Genomic DNA, 15,662 nt, shown 5'->3' on the forward strand with positions numbered 1-15,662 from the left:
CACTCGTATCTCCTGAAACGAGCTTTAACTTGTATTATTTATTTGTTTGGTCTCCGTTCCCTGTTCGAAAGAAGCGCGAGGTCGTCTTAGGTAAAAGGCTGCGCAAGTCGAACGCAGCCTGGCGTTCAGCGGGAAAGGGGGCGTGGCTGAGGTGGTTTTAAGATTTCTGATGGGCTCTTCTGACCCGGGGGCATCGACCCAACAAGGGGCGGGAACGGCTGGAATTGGCTTTTTCATGAGTCTTGATATAAAGAGCCAGCACCTAATTATTATTTTTCATGATTAGGTGAAATGTCATTATTTTGAGAGACACTACATGGACAAAAGTATTGGGACACCCCTCCAAGTGATTGAGTTCAGGCGTTTCAGCCACACTCATTGCTAATAGGTGGATAAAATTAAGCTCATAGCTTTGCAGTCTCGACAAGCACTGGCAGTAGAGGGTCGAACTGAAGAGCGCAGTGACTTTAAACAATGCACTATTATAAGATGCCACCTCTGCTACAAGTCGGCTTGTAAAGTTTCTGCCCTGCTAGAGCTTCCCCAGAAGACTGTAAGTGCTATTATTGTGAAATGGAAGCATCTGGAAGCACCAACAGCTCAGCCACAAAGAGTTAGACCACTTAAACTCACAGAGAGGGGCTGCCGTGTGCTGAAGCTTTGATCTCTGAGAGAGAGGAGAAAATCAAGCTGCTTCAGATCTGAAAACAGGTGGACAGGTGTTTCTGTCCATCCTTCCACTGTGAGAAGACCACTCAGCGCTGTGGGTCTGAAAGGACGTGTAGCTGATCAAGAAGAACCTCACTGAGAAAAGGAGATGGACGATGGACTGACCACCCCAGAGTCCAGACCTCAGCACCACTGAATGGGTTTGATTAGTTCAGAAAATCTAACCAGCCTCTAAGACTGAGCTTTGGAGGCGTGTCTGCAGATTCTTTGAGGAGCTGAAAGTGAGTCTCCTGAAAAGAATGGAAGCTGGAATAAAGGTGACGAGTGGATCTCGGGGAGAGTCCTGATCTTGGCCTTGTTGGCCTCATGCAGAGCAGTGAACTCATGCATATTTATAAGACAAAACAATCCGCAGTCTTTCATCTTTCAATCAAACAATCAGTGCCAGAAACAGAAGCAGAGCTGATTCTGCGCTAAGCTAAAACTTTACACCCTGCAGAGGCTTCGCTCTGAGTGTAGATTAAGCAAAAAATTACTCACAATAAGTTCCATCATAGCAGCTGACGTTCATCCGCTGTACCTGTAGAAATGATATTCTATGGAGTTTCTCATCTCAACCCAAAAATCTAATTTACCTCATAAGTAAATGGTTGAGGTTGGTCTTTCAGAGCGGTTTGGTGTGAAATGCTCTGGTCTGGAGAAACTTAGAATTCTTCACATTGGTGGTGATAGGAACCAGGCGTCCACCTCTAAAAGTTCCCTCACTCAAAGTTCCTACATGAAATGGTTACGAATACACCGCCTGATGACTGAGATGTTGTTTTACAAGTTTTTAAAGGCAGATTTAAAGGTTTAAGGCTTAAAACACATGGCGGAAGGGTACATGCAGGGTGTTGTGAGGCAAAATATTCCTCAAAGAAAACACTGTAACCATGTCTGTAGTGCAAACATAGCCATTTTATTTACCATCCAAAACCACCACATGTCTTCTGGCCTTTTTAATGTAAGGTTGGTGATGGTAAAATGATCATAAGTATTAACCCTCTACTGCCTGCATTATGATAGCAATTAAAATATATATTAAATTCACCTTTCTTGCATAAAATTTGGACCCAATTATCAAATTCAAAAACATGGTAAAAAATAATGTGTGCAGGGCTCCTTTTGGATTATGTTGCCTCGAGGCACCACTGTGCAACAGTGGGAAGAAATGATATAGAGCCGTTTTCCCTGAAGTGGTGAGACCTGGCTTGTGATTGGCTAAATCCATTCCACTGTCTGTTGCTTCTAGGCAACAAACATTTTTCTGCAAATTCTCATAACAGTTGATACTGAACGGTAAAGATGAGGTTTAAATGTGCTCACTAAGGGATAGTATGACCACGTACAGCAACCCTATTGTTGTCTTTAAATACGTGTAATTTTATTGTAAAGTGTAGGAAAATGAGTTTGTTGCCCTGAGGCAACATCACGCAATAGAGGGCTAAAAAATAAGTTTTGGGGACTATTTTTCTTAATAACGCCCTCCGTGTATCCCTCCACCATGAACAGATTGTTAAAAAATAAACGAAGCTCCTCAAATCTACTGTAAAACAATACCATAGACAATTACGCATTATTTTAATTTTATATTAATTATGCATATCTCTAATACTAAACCCTATGGATTAAGAATGGGATGTCTCTCAAGTTCATATGTGTGTGACGGCAGGTGACCGAATACTTGTGGAAATGTAACGTATATATCTTCAGGTTGTCCTTAAACAGCAGCAACTCTGTTGAAAATGCTTTGCATGTGTCAGATCGGGGTGTCATTGTTATTGCGGTGCACTATAATTCATAGCCCAAATGCGAATGTAAAAGTGCTTGGAGGGGAAAAAAATTACAGCCTTCACTTTCTTTAAACACAAAGGCAAATGTTGAGGGTGCCGAGCGTGCCAGGCTCCGTGGGCTACAAAGAGTTATGTTGATCCTAGGAATTATGCAAATGAGCCTCATTAAAATTGCAAATATTTGCAAATAATAAGGGGAGGTGGGATGATGAATGCGCACTCGGCGGAGGGAAAAAAACGCTCTTTCCTCCTTAACATGGTGCTAAAAGGCTCTCTGGTTTCGCCGTCACGAATGATAGGGAGATGTAATTTGCCACCCCCCGCCACATCTCCTTCCCCCCATACCCCACCCACCCCCCTCCCGTAGGCCTGTCTTACCTAAAGGATGGTTCATGGAAAAATCAAATTTGCACAGTTTTCCTATTTAATCCAAATGTCGTCGGCGAGCCAAGACGCGTTGGGCGTGTGAAGTTCACTTCTTCGGTTTTGAACTGGAGAAATGAGGCTGATACAGTAGAGGTGTAGATGTCTGTCACTGGAAGAGATGCTGCAGCGTGCTGGAGGAATGTCCCCTATGCTTATTCTGACAAGGACTCTTCATGTGAAGGCAGGGCTAGTTCACTTTCAGTCTGTGCCATTTTGACTCTTTCGGCTCCCAAATACCTTTTTTTTCTTGGCCTGAAAAAACGTCTTAATATGTGCTAACTAACGTCCTTAGTATTGACTTAAATATATAATAAATGAAAATGCAGATTTACTTTGCTCTGCTTTTAGCTTTAGCTCAGCTGTAGCTGCTTTTCTCGCATCTCCGGCAGGAAACTTTTCTGCCAAAGTAGAACAGTTTCTCGTAAAACAGGTGTATAAAGCCGAGCCCCTAGGCCTGCAGACTGCTTCTACAGACATTAGTGAAAGAATGGGTCGCTCTCAGGAGCTCAGTGAATTCCAGCGTGGTACCGTGATCGGACGCCACCTGTGGCATCAACCCAATAGAACACCTTTGGGATGAATTAGAGCGGAGACAGCGAGACGGGCCTTCTTGTCCAACATCAGTGTCTGACCAAATTTATTGTTAGACTGTGTTGAACGATCAGCAGAGCTTTATTTTACGGCAAGGAGGATTATTTTATTTTTACCTACAATTCTAATTCACAGAAAGGGCAGATAAGAAAAAATGCAAAAATCTGAATAATTAGCGATGCATGCTAACTAACGAACAGGAATAATGAATGGGTGTAACTATTCGTTTTGTCTTCATTTTGAAAAAAAGGGCTCCCCAATGTGAGAATAGCTAACTTGTGGGAGCTGGAAGCGACAGAGTGTTGAGCTGAGTGTAGAGCGAGCTGTTAGCCACAGGCCTTGCTTATTATACGGCGTGGCTGTGGCTGCTTAATGCTGCGATACTGAAAGTCAAATTTAGCCACATTAGTCTTAGTAGCGCCACAAAACTAAAGAGCATCACGCTTTTGTCATGGCCAGCAGTCACTTCCATAAAACTGCTCCTTTACCTTAAACGTTGTATATAAAATGATGCAACCTGTCAAATTCATACTCCACACAGTCGCTGCTCCTCCTTTACTCCTTCCCCTGTTCACTTACCAGTCTAGAAGAAAAGTTGCGAGTTCACCAACAGCTCCAAGGGTGGAAAGCAACGCCATGGTTGGTTGATGGCAGACTCAATGCTGCAGTGACTCACTGTTGCCTCTTGAGGTACCAAGCAGTATTACGGGGCAGGCCACGACTAGCTGGTTAGCATGCTAACTTCAGTAGATATCTCTGCAAGACAATACATAGACCTCTTTAATTTCTTTACCTTCAAAACTGCCATTTCTTTGCTTTCTGTTGATAATTTTGGTCATTTTGGAATGTTTTAAACAAAAAAATTTACAAATTGCACCTTTAAAGGGCCCATAAGTGTGGAAAACTACTCACTCCTCAGTCCACAGCAGATTGTTTCTTTGTTGTGACGTCACAGAATGTACTGCACTTTTTCAATCGGCCTACAGCAGTTTAACTCCGCCCACTCATGCTGAAGTTATATGGAGTGTCTCAGCCTGAACTGCTTTGTATATGAGGTGCAGTGCAGGGCAGCCAGTCAGAACGGAGCTCATTTACATATCAGTCATAAAGACAGTGGGGAAAAGTTTTGATGATAGTTTTAAGAAGGAAGACTATCCAACTATTTCACCATAATCAACATTCCATATAAGCTCAGAAGACTTGTGTAGGTTCTCTGGTGGTTCTGGATGGTAAATAAAGTGTCTATATCTGTGTTGTAGTCATGGCAATGCCTGGTTCCCATCACCACCACTGGAAAGACAGCTTATCATTTTACACCAAACAACTAAAGACTTTATATCACAAGGATTGAATTACGCAGAAATGTAAAAAAAATCAGTGGGTTTCCCCTTTAAGATGATTTATGCATTTGTGCAAGTGGCCACAGATGTTTACAGCATGATGGAAAACCTGAGCATGACACTCACAAAGAAAAATGCTCCCCCGCAAACAAAACATGCAGCTTTTATAGGGTAAAATAGTCAAATCTGATGTTTTGGTTGCTGAGGTTGAGGTCTGGTTAGGACGGTGGGGCAGTGTTTACATTCCCACATACGGGAGGGCATTAAAGAACCCCACAAGGACAGAAATACCAACCACAGTGTGTGTGTGTGTGTGTGTGTGTGTGTGTGTGTGTGTGTGTGTGTGTGTGTGAGAGAGAGAGAGTGAGACAGAGGCAGGTGTAGCCCGTTTTTCATCAGCATTATGTCGCCACCTCATGGTTTGAATAGGTAATGCAGACATCTACCACTTCTAGTTCAGCTCAAGTCCACTTTTAAGAAAAGTCAGCTCTTAGCTTCATTATTAGAGCCAGACGGAGGAGAAAAAGGTGAGATGAACTGCTTTTCCACCGTTTACAGGCTTTAACGTCTGTTCGCCGCTGCTGCCAGAGTAACGCTGAATGATGGTCACGCAGCGGAAAAAAAGCACTACAACTCCAATCTGAGCGTCACGTTAAGGTCACATGGCCACGAATCGGATACGCATCCGATCTAGGACCACATATGAAAGTGGCTCAGGTCGGATTTGAATAGATCAGATTTGTGTCCACACAGCCCTGAAAACATCAGATCTGAGTAACATCAGGGCAAAAATCAGATTTATGCCACTTCAGCCTGGAAATGTGAACGTAGCCTTATCTTCTCAGTGAAGCTCGTTCTGCTCGTTAGTTTGTGCTCATGAGGTAATTTCAGGAGCCGGTTCATCACATTAATGACAGATTTTGAATCATCTAAACGAGTCTGAACCATCGTGTCAGAGAGATTTTTGATCAAAAAACGGATCTAGAGATGAGGGTTGTGATGTGAACAAAGCCATACACCCTGACCAGGTCCAGCTTAAAGGTCGTAACACCAGTCAACAGTTGTTAGCCTGCAGCTTTTAAGCTTTGCTGTCATGTCCCTTTATCAACAGCTCTGGTGCCACTGGTTACTATGAAGTGGAGTTGAGGAGGTCACTGCGTCACTAAGTTGGACTACTTGAACGAGTGCGGACAGTTCAGAAACACTCCTCAAGTTGACATGGTAGCATGTGTGCTATCCAGCCATGAGCAGCTCTTTGGTCAGAAACTGACCATTAATGAATGACTGAAGGATGTGCAGCACAAACTGTATCAGCAAATGAGCTTCAGCAGGGGCGATCATACCATGGTCAGAATCCATCTTCAGAACATCAGAACATAGAACCGGAGCGTTCTGTGAGCTACTGTGTTTCCAATCACTGTATAAAACGGTAAGGAAGGTGCTTGAGGCTTCTTTTTGGATCTGTAAGAACTTGTAACAAAGTAAGCATTTAGTACACCAGTCAGGCGCAACGTTCTGACCTCCTCCTTGTTTCTACACTCACTGTCCACTTTATCAGCTCCACTTACTGTATAGCTGCACTCTGTAGTTCTACAGTTACAGACTGTAGTCCATCTGTTTCTCTGATACTCTGTTACCCTGTTCTTCAGTGGTCAGGACCCCCATGGACCCCCACAGAGCAGGTACTATTTGGGTGGTGGATCATTCTCAGCACTGCAGTAACACTGACGTGGTGGTGGTGTGTTAGTGCGGGTTGCGCTGGTGCGAGTGGATCGGACACAGTAGAACCAAGGAGGTGGTCATAATGAAATGCCTGATTGGTGCATATTCCTATTCTTATTCAAACATTTCCTTTTTCAAAAATATAATTTGTAAGATAAACAAAACAAAAAACTGCGTGTTACTGCCTTTATTAGGTCATTTTCTTAACGTGAAAAAAAAATGCAGCAATGACTCAGAAACCAGACCAAACAGCATAAACAGCTGCGTTTTTATTGGGTTAAAATTTACTGACCTGCTGAATTTCCTCGGATAAGTTGTTGCTGCGAGACTCGGGGAGCTGCAGTTGCTTTAGTTCCTCTCCTGAATGTTTATTGTGATGTCCTTTCTTTGTTTCATGCGCTTTTGGGGGCAGTTGTGGGCTGGAGGTTAGGGAACTGGCCCTGTGACCGGAAGGTTGCCGGTTTGATCCCCAGCACTGACAATCCATGACTGAGGTGTCTGAGCAAGACACCTAACCCCCTATTGCTCCTCAGGTGCTGTGGATAGGGCTGCACACTGCTCTGGGCAAGTGTGCTCACTAGTGTGTATGTGGTGTTTCACTTCACGCACGGGTTAAATGCGGAGGTGGAACTTAAAAAAGTATCACTTAACTTAAACTTCAGTTAACTTTGTGACCACAGTGCACACTGTAATTTCATGGTGCTGCTGCCACCATCTGGTGAAAGGAAAAACCACAGCATACTGGTTGTTGGGCCACTTATAACACACTCTAAAACAGAGGCCACGGGCCAATCCAGGGGCCGGACTTCGAACAACTATGGCCTACAGTCTGTACTCCGTCAAGCTGGTGCTACAAGAAACAATTCAACACGTATGGTTTAGCAAATCTTACATAATATCTTAATGAATTCTACAGAATTTCTGCATGACTCTGTGGTTGGTGTGTAAACAAATTCAGTGGTTTGGCATGCCGGGCCTGCTGTAGCATTTTGGGGGCCCTATTCTGGATTTTTGGGGGGACTCCATGTGCCTAGGCACTAGGTAGTAAAATGACAGCACCATTGCGTCCAAGGCTTCACACTGTCGTTTTGAATGATCAATGACAGTCACTTATTTGATGTGTCCTGTACGTACTTTAGTCGTGTACTTATACTGTATACCATGTGTCCAGTCCTTGCGGGCCAAAGCACCACAGGCTTCAGCTCACTGCCCCATTAAACCCACCTGATTCAGCTCATCAACTAATTAGCGAGGCCAGTTTGAACTGAATTCAGAGCGTTAGATGAGGGTAAAGACTGATCTCCACAGCACTTTGGGATGTGAGATTGGGCTTCACACTGGTTCTACCTAATTAGCAACATAAGCAGCTGCTTACACAACAATACTGTGTTTACTTATTTTCAGTCTGATTTTGTTTACCATGAAAAAGATTTGCTGAATTATTGTGTGAGGACCCGTCTTTATGTAATCCAAACATGTTTACATATAAACGTGTTATATAGACTTACCTTTGTTTATATAACATTAGCAGACCAGTTAGTTTGCTAGCTAATCTACTGTAAAATTAGAGGCTAACTAAAACAGTGACTGTGATAAGCAGTAAATTACGTGGATGCTAACGGGGTTCTAACAGCGTCTCAGCGTTCTCCGTCCAGACTGACCTCCTGCTGTCCGCCCAAAAGACCAAAAAAACACACCCAGCCTAATGTTACCACCACAAAATGAACCCAAAACTTGTATCTTTTTCTCATCATCTTCTATTTTTTGGAAAAATGATTGACCTGTTCTTTTCCCTCCTCATTCCAGCATCTAATTACACATCGTAATGATAACTTACTGTAATTAACAGCTGAAAAGCTGTTAGGCGGCCCCCTGGTGGCCGTGAGGAACATAAGCAGCTGCTTATGTTGCTTATTAGGTAGAACCATTGTGAAGCCCAATCTCACATCCCCATCCTGATCTAACCCCCTGGTTGTTGGTCATAGTAGTTCCTGTGTTATAGGATGAATCATACATCTTACAGCTGTCAATCACCTCTGGTTGATTGTAGAGACTCATTTCTTTACAGTGGTGGTGATGGGAACCAGGGGTCGCCATGACTACAACACAAATATGGGCATTTTATTTACCGTCCAGAACCACCAGAGTCTTCAGGAGTCTTCTGAGTTTTATATGGAATGTTGGTGATGGAAAATAATGGAAATAATACGTTTTCTTTGCAGACTATTTTGCCTCACAACACCCTGCATGTAGTGTATCCCTCCACCATGAATGTATTATTAAAAGTATGTTTTAAGCTTAAATCTTCTCATAGGTCAAGGCATCAAGCAGTGAATGCATAACCAGTTCCTGTAATAAGGAGCTCTGTGAGGGAGCTTTTAGAGCTGGACGTCTGGTTCCTATCACCACCAGTGCGAACAATTCCAGCTTTTCTCTAGAACGAAGAAAATCAATGAACCCCAAGAGACAAGGTCAACGATGAAATGACCATTTTATTAACAGAGATCACAGTTGTTTACAATATCAACATACATTTTGTTGGCATGCTAGCTGGTGATGCGTTTTTAAAAAGTTTAAGTCTTATTATACAAAGTTGTTATTATTCGTTCGCTTATCCGTCGTCGGATTGTGAGGTCGACCTAGCGTATTCACAGACTATGCTCTTTACTGACTAAGTAATACTGAATGATCCACCAAAACAGGGGGGAAGCTGTAAAATGTCGTTTAAAACATATTATTATAGTAATAATAGAAATAGTAGTAATAATAAACAAAGGCAAAACAATAAGGAATATCAAAACAAAAGAAAAAGAGAAAAAAAAGCTAAAAAAAAAAAAAAAAAAGCCACACAAACACAGATTTAAATACGGAGCCAGCAGCCTGGGTTGAATTTAACTCACGTCACAGTTCAGTTCAAGCAGAAAGTGAGTCTGAGATGGCAGCTGTTCTCCACCAGTCCTCAGTAAATCAGCCCGAGACCAACAAACCAACACATACTAGCAACACAGCTCTTTCTAGAAAGCCTTGACGATTCTAGATCTCCGCAACCGTCTGTCCAGCTTGGCCCGAAACCCTACGTCACCTCACGGCACTTATCAGCAGAGGCATTTAAAGACACTCTGACATTGACTATTTCGAAGAATTTCCTAAACTGCGTTTATGTTGAATATTTTAGAAATTCCGTGCATATTGTTGACTCATTAGCCCAGATTTAGCCAAACAGTACAGATTTCTCGTTATTCTGTTCTTAAAGCCCACCCGAAATCAAAACTGTCTACTGTACCTTGTTATTTCATGGTGATACTGAGCTTAATTTATCATGTTATTTAAAATTTTAAAAGATGAAATTCTTTATCTCTTTCCGTTTCCTTCACAGTGTAATGACTTTAACTCCACCTCCAAAACTTCCTCTGAATTTTGATGACATCATCGTGCACCAGCCAGAGAATGTGTAGTGAGGAGAATCATCACAATAATGTCTTGGTCAGAAGCTAGAGGGCTCTCCAAAATGAGTGGGTTCCTATGGAGCTTTTGTACAAAGCCATAGTCATATGAGCACGCCAGCCAATCAGCTCTCAGTAGCAGTAATGCCAACCAATCAGCTCTCAGTAGCAATAACGCCAACCAATCAGCTCTCAGTAGCAGTAACGCCAACCAATCAGCTCTCAGTAGCAATAACGCCAACCAATCAGTTCTCAGTAGCAGTAACGCCAACCAATCAGCTCTCAGTAGCAGTAACACTAACCAATCAGCTCTCAGTAGCAGTAACACTAACCAATCAGCTCTCAGTAGCAGTAACGCTAACCAATCAGCACTCAGTAGCAGTAACACTAACCAATCAGCACTCAGTAGCAGTAACGCTGACCAATCAGCTCTCAGTAGCAGTAACACTAACCAATCAGCTCTCAGTAGCAGTAACGCTAACCAATCAGCTCTCAGTAGCAGTAACGCTGACCAATCAGCTATCAGTAGCAGTAACACTAACCAATCAGCTCTCAGTAGCAGTAACTCTAACCAATCAGCTCTCAGTAGCAGTAACGCTGACCAATCAGCTATCAGTAGCAGTAACACTAACCAATCAGCTCTCAGTAGCAGTAACTCTAACCAATCAGCTCTCAGTAGCAGTAACGCTGACCAATCAGCTATCAGTAGCAGTAACGCTAACCAGGTAGCACGCAGTACAGTAATGTTCCAGCATCCCAGTTTACTGCAGAGAAAAAACGGGAAGTTACAGGAACGTTTTCTCAGATTTCCTAATGAAATGCGTCTGCGGTTAGAAACGTATTTCCCTCCCAGTAATTTAGGCCCTTCCCTCTGGCATGTCGTGGTCATGTTTTCGATATAACAGGGAAATAAGAAGTGGGCATCCTGATCCTGGAAGTTGCAGTGTTTACCGATGTGTCAGTTACTTCTGGGCTTTTATTTACATGTGTTAGTGTCGACGGAACCACAGGGTGGAATAATCTATAAATGCTCCGCCCACCAACGCACTGTTCCGTTCAGACTAACGAGAAGCTCTAGTACAGTTTGTCAAAATACCTACATCTGGGATAAGATATTCATTTCAAAATGACTTTTGTTGTTCGTGTAAATTCGTGTAAAGGTGGTGCTAGTGAGACAGACTGGAAGTCGGTTTTTGAGTATATAAACATCAAATCGATAAGCAGAAAACGTTCAACAGCTTTAGATGTTTCAGTGTTGTTGGATAGTTAAGGTAAGATCGTAACACTGTCAGCTAAAGACTGGGTTCTTTAGTAAAGGCAATGGTTCTATTTAGAACCATGGGTTCTGTATAACACCACTGTATGCCTAACTGGTCCTGTGCATGCCGAGATGGTTCTCCAGATTGATGGAGAATGTGTTACATATGGTTCTATACAGCACCAAAAATGGTTCTTCTATTGTCATTGTTATCTGGAAAATAGCAGAATCCTTTTTGATCCTACATAGAACCATTTTCAAAAAGGTTCTATAAAGAACCGTGCAACACATTCTCCATCAATCTGAAGAACCACTTCACCAAGCAGCAGTAGGTAGCAGTAATGCTAACCAACTCATATGTCTACACAGAACCACTGCCTTTACTGAGGAACCCCCGAAGAATCTTGTTGAAGTGCATATTGTAGCTTGGCTGAAGGTGTTTGTTAGGGACGCACTTTTCACAGCCTTCTCGAACACAAGGCTACCCGAGGCGAGAGGAGTGGTGGACACCAGCGATCTCAGACCGAGAGAACAAGCTTCTAAAAGGCGGCACGAGCACCCACGGCCACACAGCGACGCGCACGAGAAGATTTAGAGCCACACTCAGAGACGGAGCTTTTCCGATGGCACTGAAATGGGGGCGGAGAGATGCGGACAGGGTTTTGTGAGGAAGGAGAGAAAGAGTAGACCGAACCGAACGTGACCTTTCTGAGACACGTCCCTCCACCAAAAGACTTTACTACAGCAAACGTACAGGAACGACAACGACAACGAAAAAACTCCTCATTCGCACGGCGACTATCTTATTACGTCACTCACAGGGTAGAAACTGACTACAGTCGGTGTGGGGGGACACCCCCTAGTGTCCGGAGGGTCCCACGTTGGCTGGTTTCTCCAGCGTTGGTGGGCTGTTATCTTGTTTGGGCAAATTTTCAGATTTACAGATGTGCTACAGCACGTTATAAAGTTTTTCAGAGGAATCCTCGGTTACAGTTGCTGGGCTACGAAGGACCAACTGGGTAAACCGATCAGCTACAGCGCCACCCTGAGGCAGAGTCATTGCTGGAGCTCTAGTTAGTTAAGAACCCCAAAGAAAGAAGCTCCTCTTGTGGGCGAAGCAGCTAAACTATGACCTTTTCAAAATTTTGCGTTTGACCATTTGTTTTCCCCTCAGACAGCACAACGTCATAAGTTGTTTCAGGGACCCCCAGTGACCCCCAGACATTCCTAGCTTCCAAGAGGTTAATTAGGGGTTGCTGGAAAACCCCAAGACCCCCTGTATCGCTCACCTTGTCTACAGCGTCTCTGAGGTAAAGTGAAGCTAAAGTGAAGTTAGCTCAGCTAACAGTTAGCTAACCTGCAGACTAATATAAATAAAACCTGTTCTGAATAGATGGGACTGAGGGTGAAGCTAATCATGGTTTAGCTGAATGTAACTTCACTAAGCATAGCGCCAGCTAAACGCCATTCAACTAGCTGGCTTAGCATAGCTTAGCTAACCATACTTAGCTAGCTATGTGAGTGAACATTTGGAGGGTTTAGTTTCAAATCGCACTACAGCGCACAACGTTTTTCCGTAGTATGTTGGATTTTGTGAGTCGGAGTTACACATACAAGAAATCCTATATTATGATTAGTACCTATGCTTACAGCTTAGCTAGTTTGCCTCAACAAAAACTAAATGTACTTTGCCTAGATGTAGCTTATCTAAACATAGCTTAGCTAAATATAACTTGACTAGGTACTTTTGCAGAGCTAAGCTACCTTTAGGCAAACTACATTTAGCTATGCTGTAGCTTAGCTAAACTAGCTATATGTAGTTTAACTTAGTTGGATAGCTTTGTAGAGCTTACCCAAACAACTAGCTAGTTAAGTGAACTGACATTTATAAATTTGAAATTTAGGATTGTTTTCATTTGGAAAACAGTTGTACTTTGCTTAACTGTAGTTTGGCTAAGCAGAGTTTAGCTAAACATAGCTGAGCTAAATGAAACTTGGATAGGTACTTTTGCAGAGCTTAGCTACCTTTAGGCAAACTACATTTAGCTAAGCTTAGTCTAGCTAAGCTACAGCTAAGCTACGTTCAGGCGAACTACATTTAGCTATGTAGTTTAACTTAGCTGGCTAGCTTTGTAGAGCTACGTGAGTTAACAATGATTAACGTTGGGATTCAGGATCGTTTTTTCAGTTGGAAAACAGTCGTTTGTTGTTTTGTTCACGTTTGTAAGAGGACAGCAGTAAGACGTATCGGTTCAATCTGAACGTCCTCCCACCCTGAGCGTGATGTAAGAATTAACGTGGCCGCCGTGTGAAAAACGAATGATCATGTTTTTTTTTTTCCTTTTTGAAAAACATATCGAGCTAAACCTACGACGCACTGAAGTCAATTACATGTGGTTAATTGATAAAAATGCAGGTTGGATCTAAAGACTCGATGGAGTGTAACTGCATGCATGGCTTTATACAGCGCTGAGGGCCACAGCGGCGAGATGACGGTCGTGTTGGTGTAGCGTTAAAAGTGAAGGGTTCCGAAAGAGAAGCTCCATCGCGGCACAAAAAACGCACGATTAGGAATGATGCACTACTGAGAGAGAGAGAGAGAGGGAGAAAGGCAATCAGAGGAGAAAGAGAGAGGGAGGAGAAGAAGAAAGGAAAGAAGAATGGAGTGTGCTAGTTTCATGGGCGTCCCTCCCAGGTGTCCACGTCTGACGTTTGCCCTCTCCGCTTGTCCCTGGAAAACAGTAAACAGGGTCAGGACCACAGACACATCTGTGCGTTCAGTCTAAGAAAAGATTCGGAATCATACCAAACGAATCAAATCAAACAGAACCGAATCTTGGGCAAATTTCAGTGAGATTTCATGACTCACTGAATCGTTCACTAAAGAATCATAATGAATCGAACTGTCAGAGCTTTACACCCTCTCTCTTTTCTCTCTTTGCCCATTTCTTTCTTTTTTGTCCATTATTCCCCCTCTCTCTCCCTTTTTCTTCTTTCACTTTCTCATGCTCTTTTTCTTCTTCCCTTTTTTCTTTCTTACTCCTTTTGGCAAATTTGTTCTTTTGCTATTTTTTGTCTCCCCCCCCCCTCTCTCTCTCTTTCTGTGCTTTCATTTCCTTTTTTGTTCGTTTCTCCTCTTCTTTTTCCTCCTCTTTTCTTTCTTTTACTCTTTTGTTCTCTTTCCTGTTCTTTCGTTCGGTTTTTGTCTCTCTTCCATTTTTTTCTCTTCTTTCTTTCCTCTCTCGCCCTCACTCTCCCTTTATTTCTCTCTCTCCCTCTCTTTTTGTCTATCTCTGTTTGTCTCTTCCTCTTCCTCGCTCTCTCCTCTTTCTGTCATCTGTTTGTCTCTTCCTCTTCCTGTCTCTCTCTCTCTCCCTCTTTCTGTCTCTGTCTCTCTCCATATTCTCCCTCTCTCTCCTCTCTCACTCTCCCTCTCTCTCTCTTTCTGTCTCTCTGTTTGTCTCTTTCTCTCCCTCTCTTTATGTCTCTCTTTCTGTCTCTATCTTCCTCTCTCTCTCTCTCCCTCTCACACTCTCTCTGTCTCTCTCTCTCTCTCTCCCCCTCTCACACTCTCTCTCTCTCTCCCCCTCTCACACTCTCTCTCTCTCTCCCCCTCTCACACTCTCTCTCTCTCCCCCTCTCACACTCTCTCTCTCTTGCATACACATTGAGTACTATTTCAGTTCCTTGCAGCAGACTCCCCTCACTGTCACAACACATCCATCATCCTCACTGTCCTGTGTGTGTGTGTGTGTGTGTGTGTGTATCAGTAAATACAGTAACATTACAGTAATGCAGTTACAGTAATGTAATCACGTCAGTTACTGAAATTACGTGAGTGTTTATCATACACAACGCATTAAAAACCCAAATGATCTGATATTATAAGACGTTAAAATGACGGTGAATGTACGAAGCTGAATTTGAAAGCTTTTTATTCGCCACCAGCTTCTTATCGGAACTTTCCGTTCCACCTTAAATGGTGCAGTAGTCACGCTCTGACGCCTCACTGCTGCCGTTTAAGGTGGAACGACAAAAACAGCAGCAGCAGCTCCACGCTTGTTGTTTTTGGCCCCCTAGTACTGGAAACCTGTGAGAGTTCCGTTCAGTTACGCAGCAGCTTAGAAGTTGAGCAGTGTGTGATCCCTAATCGATTATCAGTATTTCAGTCGCCCAAAACAACCTGCAAAACCCAGTCGGACCGTGTGAGACACCCAGCCTTTTATAACCTGTTCAGACTGTTCACGTCGTGTAGTGAACGCAAGGCTTTAATGCAACTGGAAATGTTCCGTCTGCACTTCCGTATGTTTGTGTGTATGTGGGTCTGCACATTACTCACCTGCACCTGCTCTGCTAGACCATCTCATACTGATTAGCAGTG

The 15,662-nt window shown here is 43.1% G+C and overlaps 1 protein-coding gene across 1 annotated transcript in view; it reads right to left on the reverse strand.

The window, feature by feature from the left end:
- Positions 1-13,543: 13,543 nt before the first annotated feature.
- Positions 13,544-15,662, reverse strand: part of tspan7b (tetraspanin 7b) — a 66,493-nt gene continuing 64,374 nt past the window's right edge. The window contains exons 7-8 of the mRNA XM_017683233.2: positions 15,621-15,662; positions 13,544-14,012 (exon numbers count right to left, since the gene is read on the reverse strand). The exon at positions 15,621-15,662 is cut by the window's right edge and continues 41 nt beyond it. Coding sequence (XP_017538722.1) covers positions 15,635-15,662 — 28 coding nt within the window. The 3' untranslated portion in view covers positions 13,544-14,012; positions 15,621-15,634. The remainder of the gene's footprint in view (positions 14,013-15,620) is intronic.

Source organism: Pygocentrus nattereri, chromosome 25 (assembly GCF_015220715.1).
Source record: "Pygocentrus nattereri isolate fPygNat1 chromosome 25, fPygNat1.pri, whole genome shotgun sequence".
NCBI lineage: Eukaryota > Metazoa > Chordata > Actinopteri > Characiformes > Serrasalmidae > Pygocentrus > Pygocentrus nattereri.